At 41.3% G+C, this 15,219-nt stretch overlaps 1 protein-coding gene across 1 annotated transcript; it reads right to left on the bottom strand.

Annotated features, from left to right (window-relative positions):
• Positions 1 to 120: 120 nt before the first annotated feature.
• On the bottom strand, positions 121 to 12,549 carry mrpl37 (mitochondrial ribosomal protein L37). Its single transcript, XM_085804722.1, has 8 exons — positions 12,065 to 12,549; positions 8,596 to 8,779; positions 8,065 to 8,180; positions 4,980 to 5,168; positions 3,757 to 3,911; positions 3,498 to 3,629; positions 1,744 to 1,818; positions 121 to 368 (listed from the first exon to the last, which is right to left on the bottom strand). The coding sequence occupies exons 1-8, from the start codon at positions 12,447 to 12,449 to the stop codon at positions 291 to 293; spliced, it is 1,314 nt and encodes a 437-aa protein (XP_085660848.1). The 5' UTR covers positions 12,450 to 12,549; the 3' UTR covers positions 121 to 290.
• Between the last annotated feature and the right edge of the window lie 2,670 nt (positions 12,550 to 15,219).

Raw genomic sequence — 15,219 nt, 5'->3', positions numbered from 1 at the left:
TGTAATCAGCAGTTATTATAATAAAATTATTATAAAACTACTGAGTTCCTTGCAAGGCTAGCTTTAAGGATTCTTTCTTGGTTTTCAATGGGCTGAAAATGAATACATGACACTTCAAAATGAACTTGGAACAATGAGAGTTTTTATTGACCGAATTTACACTGTTGGTGGGTCGGTGTGTGGTGTTTTCTTGAGAGACACTGGTTTAGATCCCAGACACACTAACACACACATACACTCACTCACTCACACACACACTCACACACACACTCACACACACTGAAGGAGTCCTAAACTGCTCCGTGCAGGTACAGGGCCAGAAACTTGCTGAAAGCTTCAGGCTTGTATCCTGCCAAACCAGCTGGTACCTACAGGGAGACACACAGCAACCAATCAGAATCACCTCAAGCCACTTTGTGTAATTTTTCGTGTTGTCTGTTATAGCAATAGTTCAACATATTGGCAAATTGTATTTAGTTTGATGAGGAAAACGTGAAAATACCATGAGCCTTTGTAGCGTTAGCTGAGCAGTTCACACCTCTGCCCCGCTGATCTAAAAACAGCTTGAACCTACTTCTAAGACTATAGGAATTATGGTGATTAGAGAATTCGCCAAAATGTTGAACTATCCCTTTAAGCTGCATTCACATGGAATCAGGCAGACTGGATGTCATTTTAGTGGACGAGAGAAGAACAGTAAAACTTGAGTGAGGTCAACAATACGACATCGCCATAACATATTTTCATGTGCGTCTTGTTTTGCCGTTGTGCCGTTCTGTTCGGACCGCTTGTTTGTTTTTCCCGTTCCGTCCAGTGGCTGTTGCCCGTTTGCCTGATTCCATGTGAATGCAGCATAAAGAATACTACTCAGTTGGTTGCGATATACAACCTCACTGCTAGATGGGAGAATTCTTTACACAACTCTGTTTGCCAAACGTCAAAAACGTGTGCTGGTTTTGCTCTTCCGGTGGAATTTTATGTTTACGTTTCCATGGTTTCGGTAGTCGCGGTAAATGCATGGATTTTTTTTTTTTCAATGAAAATCTGTAAAACGCATAGATCATCACACCAGCTTTTAACAATGGATATCACACAAACTGACATCCGTGTTAAAAGCCAGCATTAAAGGGACATCGAAGAGTTTTGGAAAAGCGAAGCGTTTTCACACTACATTTATGAGCCTCCGCACGCACCGTAAAATTCTTTGACCGGCGCAAGACGGACTCATGTTTTCATTCATCAATAATTAAAATCAGAGGTTCAAAGAGGTTCACATACCATCGTAGTTCCGACCATAAACGGCGATTTGGCTGCGTTATTCTCATGACTCGCCACAAAGGAAACGCTGGTCGGCTCGACCAGCATTTCCGCCACCACTAACAATAACAAAATAACGATATAGACAGAACGATATATTTATCGAAAATGGGCCCATTAACAAGTGTGGGTAGCGGAGATTCATCCACATTAACGTGAGACTTTTTTATAACCGAATAGAAACTCCTCGTTGTCCCTTTAATAGATCCATGCATTTACCGCAACTATGACAACGACTGAAAACCATGGAAATGTAAACGTAAAATTCCACCGGAAATGCAAAACCTGCTTCCGGTTTTGACCATAGATGACGTTCGGAGACTTGTGGATAATAATAATGTTCATATATATCACACAGTAGGACTGGGATCATGTCAGAGTCAGTGTAGATGAGCGACAGGGCTGTAAAGAGCTCTGCTGTCTTACCTTCACTTGTTTCTTCTTGATCAGTGGTCGCACTTTGGCAAAGTCATACAGTTCCACATCTTCATCCAGCCAAACCTGCACACACCAGACCACATTAAAAAGACTGAAGCACAATGACAAAGGTCATAACCAGCAACTGGAGCACATGTGATTATATACAGCAGGGAAATAAGTATTGAGCGTGTCAATAGACTTGCATGGTGAACATGCCTTGCCTTGCCATGGAGGTTGAGTGCATTACTCATTGTTTTTCTTTTAAACAACTGAACCTGCTAATTCCAGGTCCCTCAACAGCTCTCTGTCAGTGCTCCTTGGTTCTTGGACAACTCTTCTTAGTATTCTTTTGAATCTTTGAGGAGCACCTGGTCGTGGCCAGTTTAGGGTGATATGTTGTTCTTTTCAGTTCCAGTGCATTCAGACACGTCTGTAACTGATGCCATCAGTTTGTTCTGCAACATAAGTTTCTGAAGGTCTGGAGAAGCTTTGCTTTTCCCCATCAGGAGATGCCTCGTGTGACACTTTGGTGATGAGAAACCTTTCCATAGGCGTCAACTGGACTAAACCAGCTGATATTACTTTGCACTGATAGGGAACAGGATGACTTTGTAAATACTGACAGACTCCAGCTGCTTTCTTGGCTTTCCATTCCTTTTTGCACCTCCTTTTCTTCATGTGTTCAATTCTTATTCCCTGTGTAATTTCATTTTATTACACATTACATAATTTATGGACATAAATGTTTCGATTTCTCTGTATGTGTGCATTAGTTGGGTTGTTGCCGACATCTGGTGAAAATTTCATGTCAATAGCTCTATTAGAAATATATTTTCTGAGAAAAATGTTGATGTGTTTAATACTTATTTTCCTCGCTGTAAGTTACTGGTCAGTTTCAATACAAATCAAATGAGAGACTGAAAGACTATCGGTGCCAGTTTGTCATGAGGAAAATAGTCTGTGTATTTTCCTATGTATTTAGGCTGGATTCAGACTCCATTTTTTTTGTCTTTCACAATGGTCACCATGTCAGATTAAACCATCACAGTGGCAGAAATTACACTACACTAAAAGTATAGCCGCATTTTCACTGCCGGAGTTCCTGGTAAAGAGGCGGGAGGGTGGGAACTTTACAAGAACCGTCCTCTCAACAGTTGCAATCATCGCACAGTTGTTGCTTTATTATAATGCTGGGTTGTAAAAATGTTGTTTCGTTGTTGTTCCGGGAGACGACTCTACAGGGCCGGTCCCTGCGGTGGAGACGTTCATAATGGGGCCTGATGCTGGAAATTTGTCGGCCACAACAAAATTGTGTGAAAATTGGCCTGAATGTGTGTCGTCTGATCCTGGCATCATCATCCGATTACCGTATGTCTATATTTACAACTGTGAGGCCCCATAATGATCAGCACCAATCAATAAATATCAGGATGTGTATAATGACTTTCAGCACTAAATCAATGATTAGTTTGATACGTGACAGAAAATTTAATTCATGTTGTTGTGTATTTGGGGAAAAGTCACAAATTGTAGCTGTAGTTACTGATCGGGGGTGTGGCTTGTGTTTGACTGTGTGTTTCTGTCACTGTGTGAAGCTTCACCATCGCTGTATTATCACGTGAATATGGACAGTCAACAGCTGATGAAGAAAAATGAAAAGTGCAGCCTCACAACATTTAGCTGCACTACTCTGTCAGTGTGGCATCCTGATGTCAGAGCCATCTCACTGTGTGTGACTGATGAAGAAGATGATGAAGCACCTGGTTCTTGACGCCGTCGTCTCCTGAGAGATCTGTGGTGTTGAGCTGGAAAACCATGAACTGGAAAACTCTGCCATTGGTTCCCACGGCCTGAACTGTTACTGGACGATCTAATATATGCTGGGGCTGGGTCTGACACACACACAGAAAAGGACAGAGGGAGGGAGTGAGTGAAAGGTAGTTGTGATCTTGACTACAGCAGTATGTTGCTGTGTGTGTGTGTGTGTGTGTGTGTGTGTGTGTGTGTGTGTATCCTCACCCCGTATTGTTTGTGAGCGCGGGCCAGAGCGTTTCCAAAGGTGAACATGAGCATGTTGGCTCTGAACTGGTCCAGGCGCAGCTTACAGCGAGCCTCAGCTGCCTCCTGGAAGTAAAGTGTGTGGGCATGGGGGTATGGGTAGTCATCCCTGAAACCTGATTGGACGAGAGACGAGTCATTATTTGCTCTGAACACTGAAGTTAGCTCTCTGTGCTATGCTCAATTACTCCACCCACAAAGAAGAGTTGTCAGTTGTCAGTGAGTGTCAAGTCTCTATGGAAGCGTATTGCTTTAGGGTTACGTTTTTTTTTTTTATCCAGAGTAAACTTTTTTTTGTTTTTCCAGAGTTTTTTTTCTTTTGTTGTTCAGAGTAGCGAGAAGCTCCCACCTATAAGTAATGTTTTATCACTGCTGTCAAGCCAGTCTCCACTTTGACAAAACAAAGCATTTCAGAATAAAAGCCCTATACAAATGTATATCTTAAAGGGATAGTTCAGCTTTTTAAAGTGGTGTTGTATGAGCTACAAACGCCCTTTGGACAAATTCAACTCAGTCTGTATTTTCCTAACATTTTAGGTCTAGGAATCTGAAGATTTTCCATTTAATTGCGTCTGTACCCGCATCGCCACAGCAGCGATGAATGGGAGCGGATTGAAGTTCCGCTGCTTAGGCTGTTTACATCCCTCAAAGCCGCATTTTTTCCCCACAGACAGCGTCAGATGGCTACTCAAACATGCACCGAGAACTCTGGACTTGCTTGAAGTAAACAAACTTCTGTGTGCATGTTTGAGTAGCCATCTGACGCTGTCTGTGGAAATGAAAAAAAAAAAAGCGGTTTTGAGGGATGTAAACAGCCTAAGCAGCGGAACTTCGCTCCCATCCATTGCTGCCGTGGCGATGCGGGGACAGACACAACTGCCGCAAAACAAGACCAATTGAACTGAAAATCTTCAGATTCCTTCTTTTAGACCTAAAATGTTAGGAAAATACAGCCTCGAGTTGAATTTGCCTTTAATTCTTTAAGTACACTAGATGCAGTAGAAAGGTCGCTGTTTTAGCTGTTTTAATGTTGATATTTGACGACTTGTTAAACGATCTTATTCATCAGATCTGGGTTGGAGATCAGTTTGAATAAATGTGACCAGTAATACAACAGCCCCTTTTATTTTGATAGGGTAAAAGAGGTCGACTCTGTGTTAACCCACGACTAAGACTCTTCTCACCGGAGCAGTTCTCCACCTCCTTGTACAGCTGGATTTTCTGCAGGTCGATGGTGGGGGAGACGGGATAGAAGGTTTCCAGGACGTGATCTGCCGTTTCCGCAACTTCCTGTTTCCCAGAAACCTCTGGGAGCATGTCCATGGAGCTGTACAACAATGAGTTTTGACCCCTGACCTGGAACAAGTCCTCACCTGGTAGCAAGTGGGTAAAAATGAAAGTCTGTTAGTATACAGTCATTCTGCATCCTCTCACTCTGCCCTGGTGGAACCTTAAAGTGTAACTCAGCATCATGACCAAAAGTTGTTGTGTTGATACAGCTCAGCCTACACATCAATATACGATATGATCTTATATTATTTTCTTATGTTATGTTTCAGGTGTAAGCTGTTCTTTTCTTTGTCACATGCCAAGGTAAACAATGCAGTGAAACAGGAATCAGACCTGGCAGCAGAGCAAAGCTATCAATAAATGTCATTTAACTCACAACTCACAGGTCTCACTACAGATCAGTGAGCGCTGTTGTCTGTGTGTTATAGGAATTTAGTGGGTTTGATTCTCGTGTCTGAAGTTGTGCTTGCAACTCATCCAACAGTGACGACGCTCTGGCCAATCAGTGGAAGGCAGTCGCCTGACATCACATTTAGTATCCCTTCGGCTTGCTTGGAACCAGGGCTGAGAGGTTACTAAAAAGGTGCCAGGTACCAAGTGCTAGTGGGAAAGCAAAAAAAACAGAGTAGAGTCGTATTGTACCACGCTAGTGGAAAAGCGCCATTAGTGAGGTTGAATTTTTGTTCAACATTACTCTGTGATTTTTTTTAACTTTCTGTTTGCGTTCTTGTAGAAGTGATGTGTTGTGTGTTGACGTGCTGTGAGCTTTAGGACCTTCCTGAATGACTTGTTGCTTTTGCCAGTGGGTGAAACCAATGTTGATAAAGTGATGATTTTACAATCCACAGTTGATCCATTGTGTTTTACTTTGAAATTTACAGAATGCTCTGTGTGTTTGACTTCCAGTGTGGAGCGATCTAATCGATGTGGGTCGATGACACCATCCTGTACTCAGAGGGCCCTTCTCTCCACTCTGCTGCGGCCACACTACAACACAGTCTCACTTCTGTTGAACAGCATTTCCATAGCCTTCATCTTCTCCTCAACACCAAAAAAACCAAATGCATTTCTTTGACCGGAAACACACTCCCACCCCTGTCCCAAAAATCCTCTGTTCCGACAGCTCTGAACTAGAGTTTGTCTCCTGTTACAAATACCTTGGCCTCTGGTTGGATTCGTCACTCTCCTTCACCACCCACATCAAACACCTACAGTCTAAAGTCAAAGCTCGTCTGAGCTTCCTTTACCGGAATAAGGCCTCCTTCACCCGTGCAGCCAAACATACACTCGTCAAAATGACCATCCTGCCCATTTTTGATTACGGTGACACCATCTACAGAATTGCACCTCACTCCACTCTCAGCAAACTGGACCCACTCCACCATTCCGCCATCCGTTTTGCCACTAGGGCTCCATTCACCACTCACCACTGCGACCTCTATAACCTGGTAGACTGGACTTCCCTTCACACCAGACGGCTCCATCACTGGTTTCTGCTCATTTACAAAACCATTCTCGGCATTACACCTCTCTACCTCTCTTCCCTTCTGCACCTCTCTCACCCTGCCCGCAATCTAAGGTCCAGTGCATTCATCAACCTCTCCATCCCCAAAGTCCGCACCGTCTTCGGACGCAGTGCCTTTCGGTTCGCTGCAGCCTTTGACTGAACACCCTACAAAACACCCTTAAACTTTCTGTCCTCACGTTTCTCTCTGTTTTCAAACAAAATCTACTACAAATCACAGTCGACTCCTGCACTTGCTAATCATGTCATGCCCTATTGATTAACGTTTTATTGTATTGTATTGTATTGTATTATATTGAATTTTTCTGTGTAATTTATTAACCTTGTTTTCACTTTTAGCACTCCCCTCCCCCTTCCCCTTCAGGCTGCACTTGAAAATAAGAATTTTGTTCTTAATTTGCTCGCCTGGTTAAATAAAGGTTAAAAAAAAAAAAAAAGAGTGATGGCTGTGTGATCTGGTAAAAATTAGAGATGTCCGATATTGGAAATTTGCCGATATCCGATAGCTGATTTTTTCCAGAACTAGATTTTCCGATTCCGATTCCAAAAAACTAATTAACAACACATTACTGTATGACTACATCCATTGTGATGCCCCTCTGGATGCATTCCACATTAACATTGTTTATTTGTTTACAGACACTTTTATTTATTTAAGCAGGCTTTTAGTTAATGTGTTAAATTGTTTTATTCATTATATTTTTATGTTTTTACTGTTGTATTTTATTGAGACGCACTTTTTCCGTGAAAAGTGCTGTATAAATAAACCTTACTTACACACACACGGACAGACGGACAGACGGACAGACGGACGGACGCGCGCGCGCACACACACACGGATGGACAGACACAGACACAGCGCGCACTGTTTGACTTGAATGGGGGTGCTGCTGCATTGCTACAACGTGCACGATGGCGACGATCGGAGCAGAGACGGATTACCGAACAGACACGTGTGCTCTCTGTCTGGCTCATTGAAACAGCCTATATCTTATCACTGGATGCTACGAGTGACAAGCGAACAGTCAATCATGTAACAGCTGTGTAGCTCGGTTGCAGCACCATCGCCATGTGTGTTTGTTTACAACAGAACAGCTGTAATAAGAACACGTGGACTATTATTGTGCATCTGAATCAGTGACGGCAATAGTTAAGTAGCAACAGTCCACCGCTACTTAATTCACTACGAAATCCAGGCATTACGTTTTCATTATCGGCAGAAAAATTCCATAACGATATGGACAGATATTACATTTTTACGCTAATATCTGCCAATATTATCGGACATCACTAAAATAGACCCTGTGTATTTCTGACCAGAGCTGTGACGGACCAGAGACAGGCCACTGCAACAGAGATGGAAACTGAGGTTACCCTGATACCCTGTCATGACACACACAGCTGCTAAAAACATAGGTCCATCTACATGGGGCTCATGCCTCAGTGTATTATACCTCTTTTCCATGTTGCTGCTAGTGAGTACTTCTCAGTGAGGGTCCTCCTTCCAGTGGCAGGGTGAGTGGACTGTAGACTGGCACACAGATGCATCAGGTTGAAGAGCAGGGTGTTGCTGAGGGAGAAGCACAGTGTCAAACAGTGAGAGACTCCCACACTAATCAAGCAGAGTAAATCACAAACAACAAACAAAGGTTATTACATATATGGCTCATTTAGTAGGTAAATAATATAACTGTCCACTCAAAGTACTTTGTATTACATGCTATATCATCCATCACCAGTGATGGGAATAACAGCATTATAAAATAAAGGCGTTACTAACGGTGCTACTTTTTTTAGGAACGAGTAATCAAAACAGTTACTGTTACACCATTATAACACCGTTACTGACAATAAAATGCACCGTTACTTGACTCAAGAAGTCCTGTCATAAAATAATATACCTGTTATTTTATAGTTTATGTTATATACACTTTTTTTCAGTCCATCAACTACTTGGAAAAAAAACATTTATTTGGAACAAATACCAGTATTTGTCTTTGCCTGGTCGCTGCTCTGTCGTGTCCCAGAAGCGGGCGTGTTTGATGGCGTTCTGCACGCGCTCGTCCTGATCTGCTATCTGATTGGCAGGATCCTCTGCAAATGAAGCAAGCTGGGGGGGCAGACCAGAGATCAGCTTGGTTTTGGTCAGCCACAGAGCCTGGCGCACACCTGAGAGAGAGAGAGAGAGAGAGAGAGAGAGAGAGAGAGAGAGAGAGAGATGTGAGGAGTCATGAGGTTGGTGATGGTAATCCCTTGATAAAGGAAGTTAGATGAACTGTAAAATACAAATACAGCTGCAACTGAGTCTGAACAAATGAAAATAAATGATTAGTTTACATAATAACATGTGCAAAGTTCTTTATACTATGCGAGTTAAAAAAAAACACTATGGTAGGGGTGGGCGATATGGCAAAAATATCATATCACGATTTTTAAAAAATAAAATTACGATTTCGATTTTATCACAATCTTAAATCGAAAAAAGAAAAACAGACAGTTTAGGCCAAAGAACCTTTCTGAACAGATTTTAATCTAAATAGTTGCAGTTTTGCCAATATGCGCAAACAACGTAAACATACTAAAAGGTAACAACACTCTGATAAAGCCACTCTTGCAACATAAAAGGTAACTTTCAGTGAACATGAAAGTAAAATATCAATGAAGACATTACTGTTTGTTTTATTCAACACAGTCATTTTAACAGGATTTAAGTATATCAAAACACTAAATAGCTGATTGAAAAGGGTCAAATAAAAATGTCAACTAAAGTAACTGTGGTTGAATGTGCCCTAGACGATCTTACGATCTCTGCACTTTGGCAGATCGTCTACACGCTCTAATCCTTCACGATCTAAAATCGTCATATCGCCCACCCCTACACTATGGGGGAAAAAATATCACAATATGTCAGCTTGCTTATTGTATTTATAATATATTGCAATATATCATAATGTCACCTCCCCTTCCGGATGAGTTTCTTCAGTCCTATTAACAACACTTAGCAGAGGTAAGCGATCCGGTCGTTTTGGCTAACTTCGTCATGGATCTATTGGTCCTCGTCCCTACGTCACCACATTCACGCGCATCCCTTGGCTGCACACACAGCCCTTCATGCCGTTCTCTCTTCTCATTGGATAAAGCTTGTAGGATACAAGGAAGTATACAAGAAGTTTTCTCCTCGGCTTACAGCAGAGCAGAGTGACTGACAGACCCGTGTTTCAGACCAAACACTCTATATAAGTGATTGCCGTCGGAAGATATAACTATTTAAGACTTATATTAACACAAACATTCCGCTTACTTCTGCTTTAAGTCAGAGCAGAAAACTGTAAATTCTGAATACTCAAAAACACAGAAACTAATGGAAACAGGTTTGTGGTGAAGTTATGTTCAAAAAGACTTGACCACTGTGACTGTGAAACACTGATGTTTTCATTAAGAGATTTTACTTTTGAGTGAAGTGAAGTAGCTGAAGCACTCTGACCTTTAGATTGACAGCTCACTGGACCAATCACAAGCTCCCTTTCCCAGGCTGCCAACTGCAATAGCGAATGAGTGGCTGTGTCTCATGAAGAACATGCCCTCCGGCAGCGCTGAATGACTTCAGCCAATAGGAACCGATCCCGATGGCAACTGATGCATTGAATAGCCAATGAAATTCCGAAAAAAACGATGTGCTGCGTTCACGGTCCCTGGGAAAAGGCAGCAATGCCATCTTCATGCGTAACAATGCAAATACTGCACTTTGGCGCATGAATTGTTCCCTAATGGCAACTTTAGGAAAACGCCTAGACATACACTTAGAAAAACATGTGTAAAATACTCATTTTCTGCAGGATTGTTATCAAATTTGAACTGGGGCCAGGTAAGGCTTCATGCTGTGGTCCCATTGTGTTTTCCAGCTAAAATTCAGCTACACTCATCTGCAGGTATCTGATTGCAAAAAAAAATTCAGGCGAGAATAAAAACATTCTAATTCAGTGTGTTCCAACTTAGATTACTCAATGATAGTAGCACTTATAGTGATTATTTCAGTTTGGGGAAAAACTTCAGAGTGTTACCTTTCAAAAGAGACCAAGCCCATCCATATTCTCCAAACAGTTCAAGAACAGCATTCAATTTACTTTGGGTACGCCTTGGATAGGCGAATATTACAGAATTTATAGGAGCGGTAAGAGGTTAATCTTCCAAAAATTGGCTGATACACCCCGGTGTTAACACTTATATTTTCACTAGTAAAGTGCAGGGAATGTGACTTGGTTTTACTTAGGAATGGTGTCCTGGTGCTGTTATTTATCCAGCAGAGGGCGCTTCACAGTTTGATTCATAATAACTTAGAATGATGGAGGAAAGAAAGGTCAGGTGTTTCAGTTATACCTAAGCAGAGATGTGAAATAGTCTGGCTCTGGAACAGACTTGTTCGGTTGCCAGATGGAAAACTGACCAAAAAGATCTTTAAATGGGACCAAGCCCACAATGTTCCCCAGTTAAGAGGATGTCTCTGCAGTGTTTTCACTTTCTGAGTTATATCATTATTGTATAGTGATAATTTGCAGTGTCATATAAATACAGATAAACAAAAAATATGTCAACTTCATAGGGAACAACAGAAGGGGGAGATTTGGAGTCAGCCCAAACTCAGCAGCTATGTTCAAATGAAAGAGGATCACTACACACAACTTTACTTAACATTAAACTTAGGAAGAGGTCAAAGGTTGCTGTGTCCACAGCTGAGGTCCAGCACCTTGCCTCTGGATATTGAAGTAGGCAGGTAGAAGGGTTTCGCTGAAGAGCAGCGTATATGTGTTTTGTATGACTTCGATATTGTGGAGGATGAGTTTCCCTTTCTGTTTTAATGCCCTCTGTATAATGAACTGAGGAAATCCATGATTGAAAAAGTTCAGGTGTAGAACTTCGACTTATTTTGGATGTCTGAGTGTGATATGTTGAGGAGATCCCTTTTCCTAGGCAGGTTTATGGAAAAAGCATGGACTCTGAGATTGAAAACATTATATCCTACATAAGGCTACTTACTGTTATTGTTTTGGGTTTTTTTAAAAAAAAGCCTGTTAGTGCAGAAATGATTGCATAAGTCTATGGACACATATTTTTGGGCAGACTATACAGGCCTATGTGTTTATATTGTCTAGTGTCTTGTCAGCCCATGTATGCTGCCCATGATGACACTTGAATAAACAAATCAATCAATCAATAACTTAATCAAAATCTAAGGGAAATGTATTTATTTATGGAAAACTGTAAAAATTCGGCTGATATGTTTGTTATCCTTATTTTTTATTCCCTAATATCGTCCCATATCAGTCGACCCTACTTCAGTCTGCAGTGTGAGGAGATGACGAGTAGTGAGCCTGTCCTGTCACTCTGCCATTCATTTATCATTACACTTGCTTGCTGTGACCCATGCTGCAGTGTACCGGGGGTGTGACAGATCACCTTCCAACATGCCGGTCCTCTGGCTGAACACATAGCACGGCTTCTCCTTGTACAGCGGCATGTCCTGGGCGGGGGGAGACCTGTAGTATCTCGGGTCCTTGTAGTCTCTCTCCCAGTGTGGGGAAACGGGCTTCGCCAGCCCCGGCACATAGTGCATCCTCTCCCCGTAGGTGACCATCTCCAGCCCGGGGATGTCCACTCTCTCCCGGGGTCTCCGTGTCGGGGGGACCTTGGCAGCGAGGCAGCGGCTCACACCGAGCCGTCTCTGGGCCTGCAGCCCGCCGGCGGCTCCATGCGCCGGCCGCCGGCTCAGCTCCTTCAGGAAGCCGCTCCGACTGAACACAAACGACGCCGTTTTTAAACACCGAGTCGTTTCCAGGACCATGGTGGATCTTCTTCTTCACTATTCAAGCCTTCAGTGGTATCAGTGACCTAAGTCATCGCCTGTCAGATGCTCCTGCAGGGAGCTGCCATTTTGATCCACTGACGCGTTTCTCAACTTCCGCCATCTCCTTCTTCTGTGGTTATGTAAAGGTAGTTGTCAAACAGATTTAAGACACATTACCGCCACCTACTGATTGGAGGCGGGATGAGTCCAATCACTTACACACTGTTCTCCTAAGTGCAGTCTTTTCCAAGAATGTGTGCTAATATAATAATATTTTAGTTTTTAGTTTTCAACTTAAGAAGATATAGCCTACATCAGAGGGGATCCGAGACCCCTGGGTGGTTGATTCTTTTCTGAGACATTACTGCTAGGTCTGGTATGATAAATTCCATTCCTATTAGCTATTCATGAAGCATCAGTGGATTATTATTATAACCTTTACCAGGTTTGTACCATTGAGATCCAAGATCTCTTTTGCAAAAGGGACCTGGCCAAGAATGACAGCATATAGCCTAGTTTCAACAAAAGAAACAAAACAAAAAAAAAAACAATTGAATTTTCAAAATTAGTTAAAGGAATTTACAAGATTAGTCAAACATTTGCACTCAAGCAAAACATTTGCACTCCTGAAGCCTGGATGTGATGGAATTTATCATGGACTTGAATACATTCAGAGAGACCAGACTTTGGAGTTTGAGCTCTGACTGCAAACTGTTCCATGTACTTGGAGCAGAGAATCTAAAAGCTTTCTTCCCCATTTCTGTTCTCAGCTTAGGAACAGTAAAATGACAAAAGTCCTGAGAGCGGAGACTGTAGGCCCTGTTAGTCAAGATTAGAAGGGATGATAAATAAGATGGAATCATCTCAAGAATGGCCTTGTAAATCAGCACATACCAATGGCCGAGCCTGTGCACATATAAACATGGCCAATTTACAGTACTACTATACAAGACACAATGATGAGTTTGAGCTCCACATATCTATATGTGTAAATCTTAATAATGTCCGTATATCTGTCAGCTAACTTTGATCAACCACAACCTCCTCTAATATCCATGGTGGGACCAAGCTGGTATTTGCAATGTTAGCACTCAGGCAAAATTTTGGATGTGTGCTTCCTGCCTTGTGCACCTCATCATTTCATCTTTTTTGACCCCATTTGCAGCTGCAACTCAAAGACCTACAGTACAGTACATAGACCACAGTCTTGAAGGGTCTTGAAGGCTGACAGTTCAGGGGGCGCAGTGTTGTAGTATCTAAATCCTCAGTGGCCTTGTTGAGTCACTCGCTCTTTTTGCAAAACCATATATGACACAAGTTTATATCTCTTATCACCGTTATGCTCTAAACACAAATACTGTACAAAAATGTACACCGATGAAGTAGCCTATAAAATGTTTACACACTGTCATCAATATCAATTCATGTTATTTGTATTGCAAATTCTTGAAACATCATGTATGGGTCAACTGCTTGCACATCTGTTTAAAACATGACTGAGTAAAATAGCCATTCAAGTCTGAATACTTCTAAAATATAGAAAAATATAAAAAGAAAACAAACTTTTTTAGTTATTACATTCTTAAATGAGAGAGTAACCTACTTTTCATCAAGTGTTGAGGGTGAATAAAAGGACAAAATTAAACAATAAAAACACAGTAGGTAATAAAATCTATAAATTAAAAATAATAACAGAATAAAAGAATAAAATAAATGCATCATCAGCTGCTGTCTGAATGTTCAGAGAGCCTCAATCTCTCATAGCTCTCGGCAAGGTATTTCATAGAAGAAAAAAAAAACTGTGCTGCCTTTTCTTGTTTGCAAAACGTTCAGACCTGACAGCAAAGGACAAAACAATTCTATAGTTTTATAGATTTATTGTGAACCATTAGACCAAGAAACAAGTATAGAAAGCCATCAGCAGGGAACATGAAGAGTATGGTATCCATGTCTGATGTCATTCATCTTGAAACAAAATGTAGGCTACATATGAAAACTGTATTTAATTATATAGTTTGATATATGTAGTGGTATTAAAAACAGTATGTAAGTATTAAGTCATGACATGAGAAGGGATGATGTAGCCTACTGAATATCAGCTGTGGTTCAGTCATACAAGGCAGGTGCAAAGTTTGTTAGTCAGTGACCCTAATGTGATGCTAGTTAATGGATACAGTTTCTGAATTGTAAAAACACTAAATTCCATTGTCTGAACAAAATCCAAAATTGTTGAAACCATAAAAAAATTGTAGCAGTTAAGATGCAAGTTGAAGATCTTATGTCACCTTTTTGTAAAACTCTACACACAAGTAGGCCTACACTCACTAAAACACACTTTTTCTGTAATGAATCTGTAATTTTAAACACATGGAGGCACATGCACCGATCACTATGTTTTTCTCTGTAGTGTGTGATGAATGATCAGTAGGCCTATGTGTTCCCATTCTGATTGACTTGTGTGATGATCTGAAGCTCAGATAAAACCGCTCTGAGGTGTGTGATTTTGTTAGAAGAGTCAAAGGTTGGTGAAATTAATTTGACTATTGAGTTTTACATTTACAGTTTCAAGAAAAGCATAGCAAAGCGGGGTGATACATACAGTTACAACTCTCAGTTTTACTCTATAAATATCAACTCTTGGAATACCTCCCGTCCAATCAAATTGCTTGGTCGGAACTGATTGATGTTGTAAGTCGTCTTTTTTCGCAATAGTTAGAAACACAGAGAAGTATAAAAACATACATTCTTAGTTATTTTAAGGCACGCT

This window comes from Trachurus japonicus, chromosome 17 (assembly GCF_045865225.1).
Source record: "Trachurus japonicus isolate A0001 chromosome 17, Traja_1.0".
Taxonomy (NCBI): domain Eukaryota; kingdom Metazoa; phylum Chordata; class Actinopteri; order Carangiformes; family Carangidae; genus Trachurus; species Trachurus japonicus.
Note: the sequence above shows the minus strand (reverse complement) of the source record. Positions and strands in the feature narration are given on the sequence as shown.

What these genes read in the sequence shown, in the direction of transcription:
- mrpl37 (XM_085804722.1), bottom strand. Translation starts at nt 12,449, where the DNA reads ATGGTCCTGGAAACGACTCGGTGTTTAAAAACGGCGTCGTTTGTGTTC. An exon ending in GAGGACCGGCATGTTGGAAG is followed by an intron (nt 8,780 to 12,064) that starts GTGATCTGTCAC and finishes TCTCTCTCTCAG; the next exon opens with GTGTGCGCCAGGCTCTGTGG. An exon ending in GCGCTCACAAACAATACGGG is followed by an intron (nt 3,630 to 3,756) that starts GTGAGGATACAC and finishes TGTGTGTGTCAG; the next exon opens with ACCCAGCCCCAGCATATATT.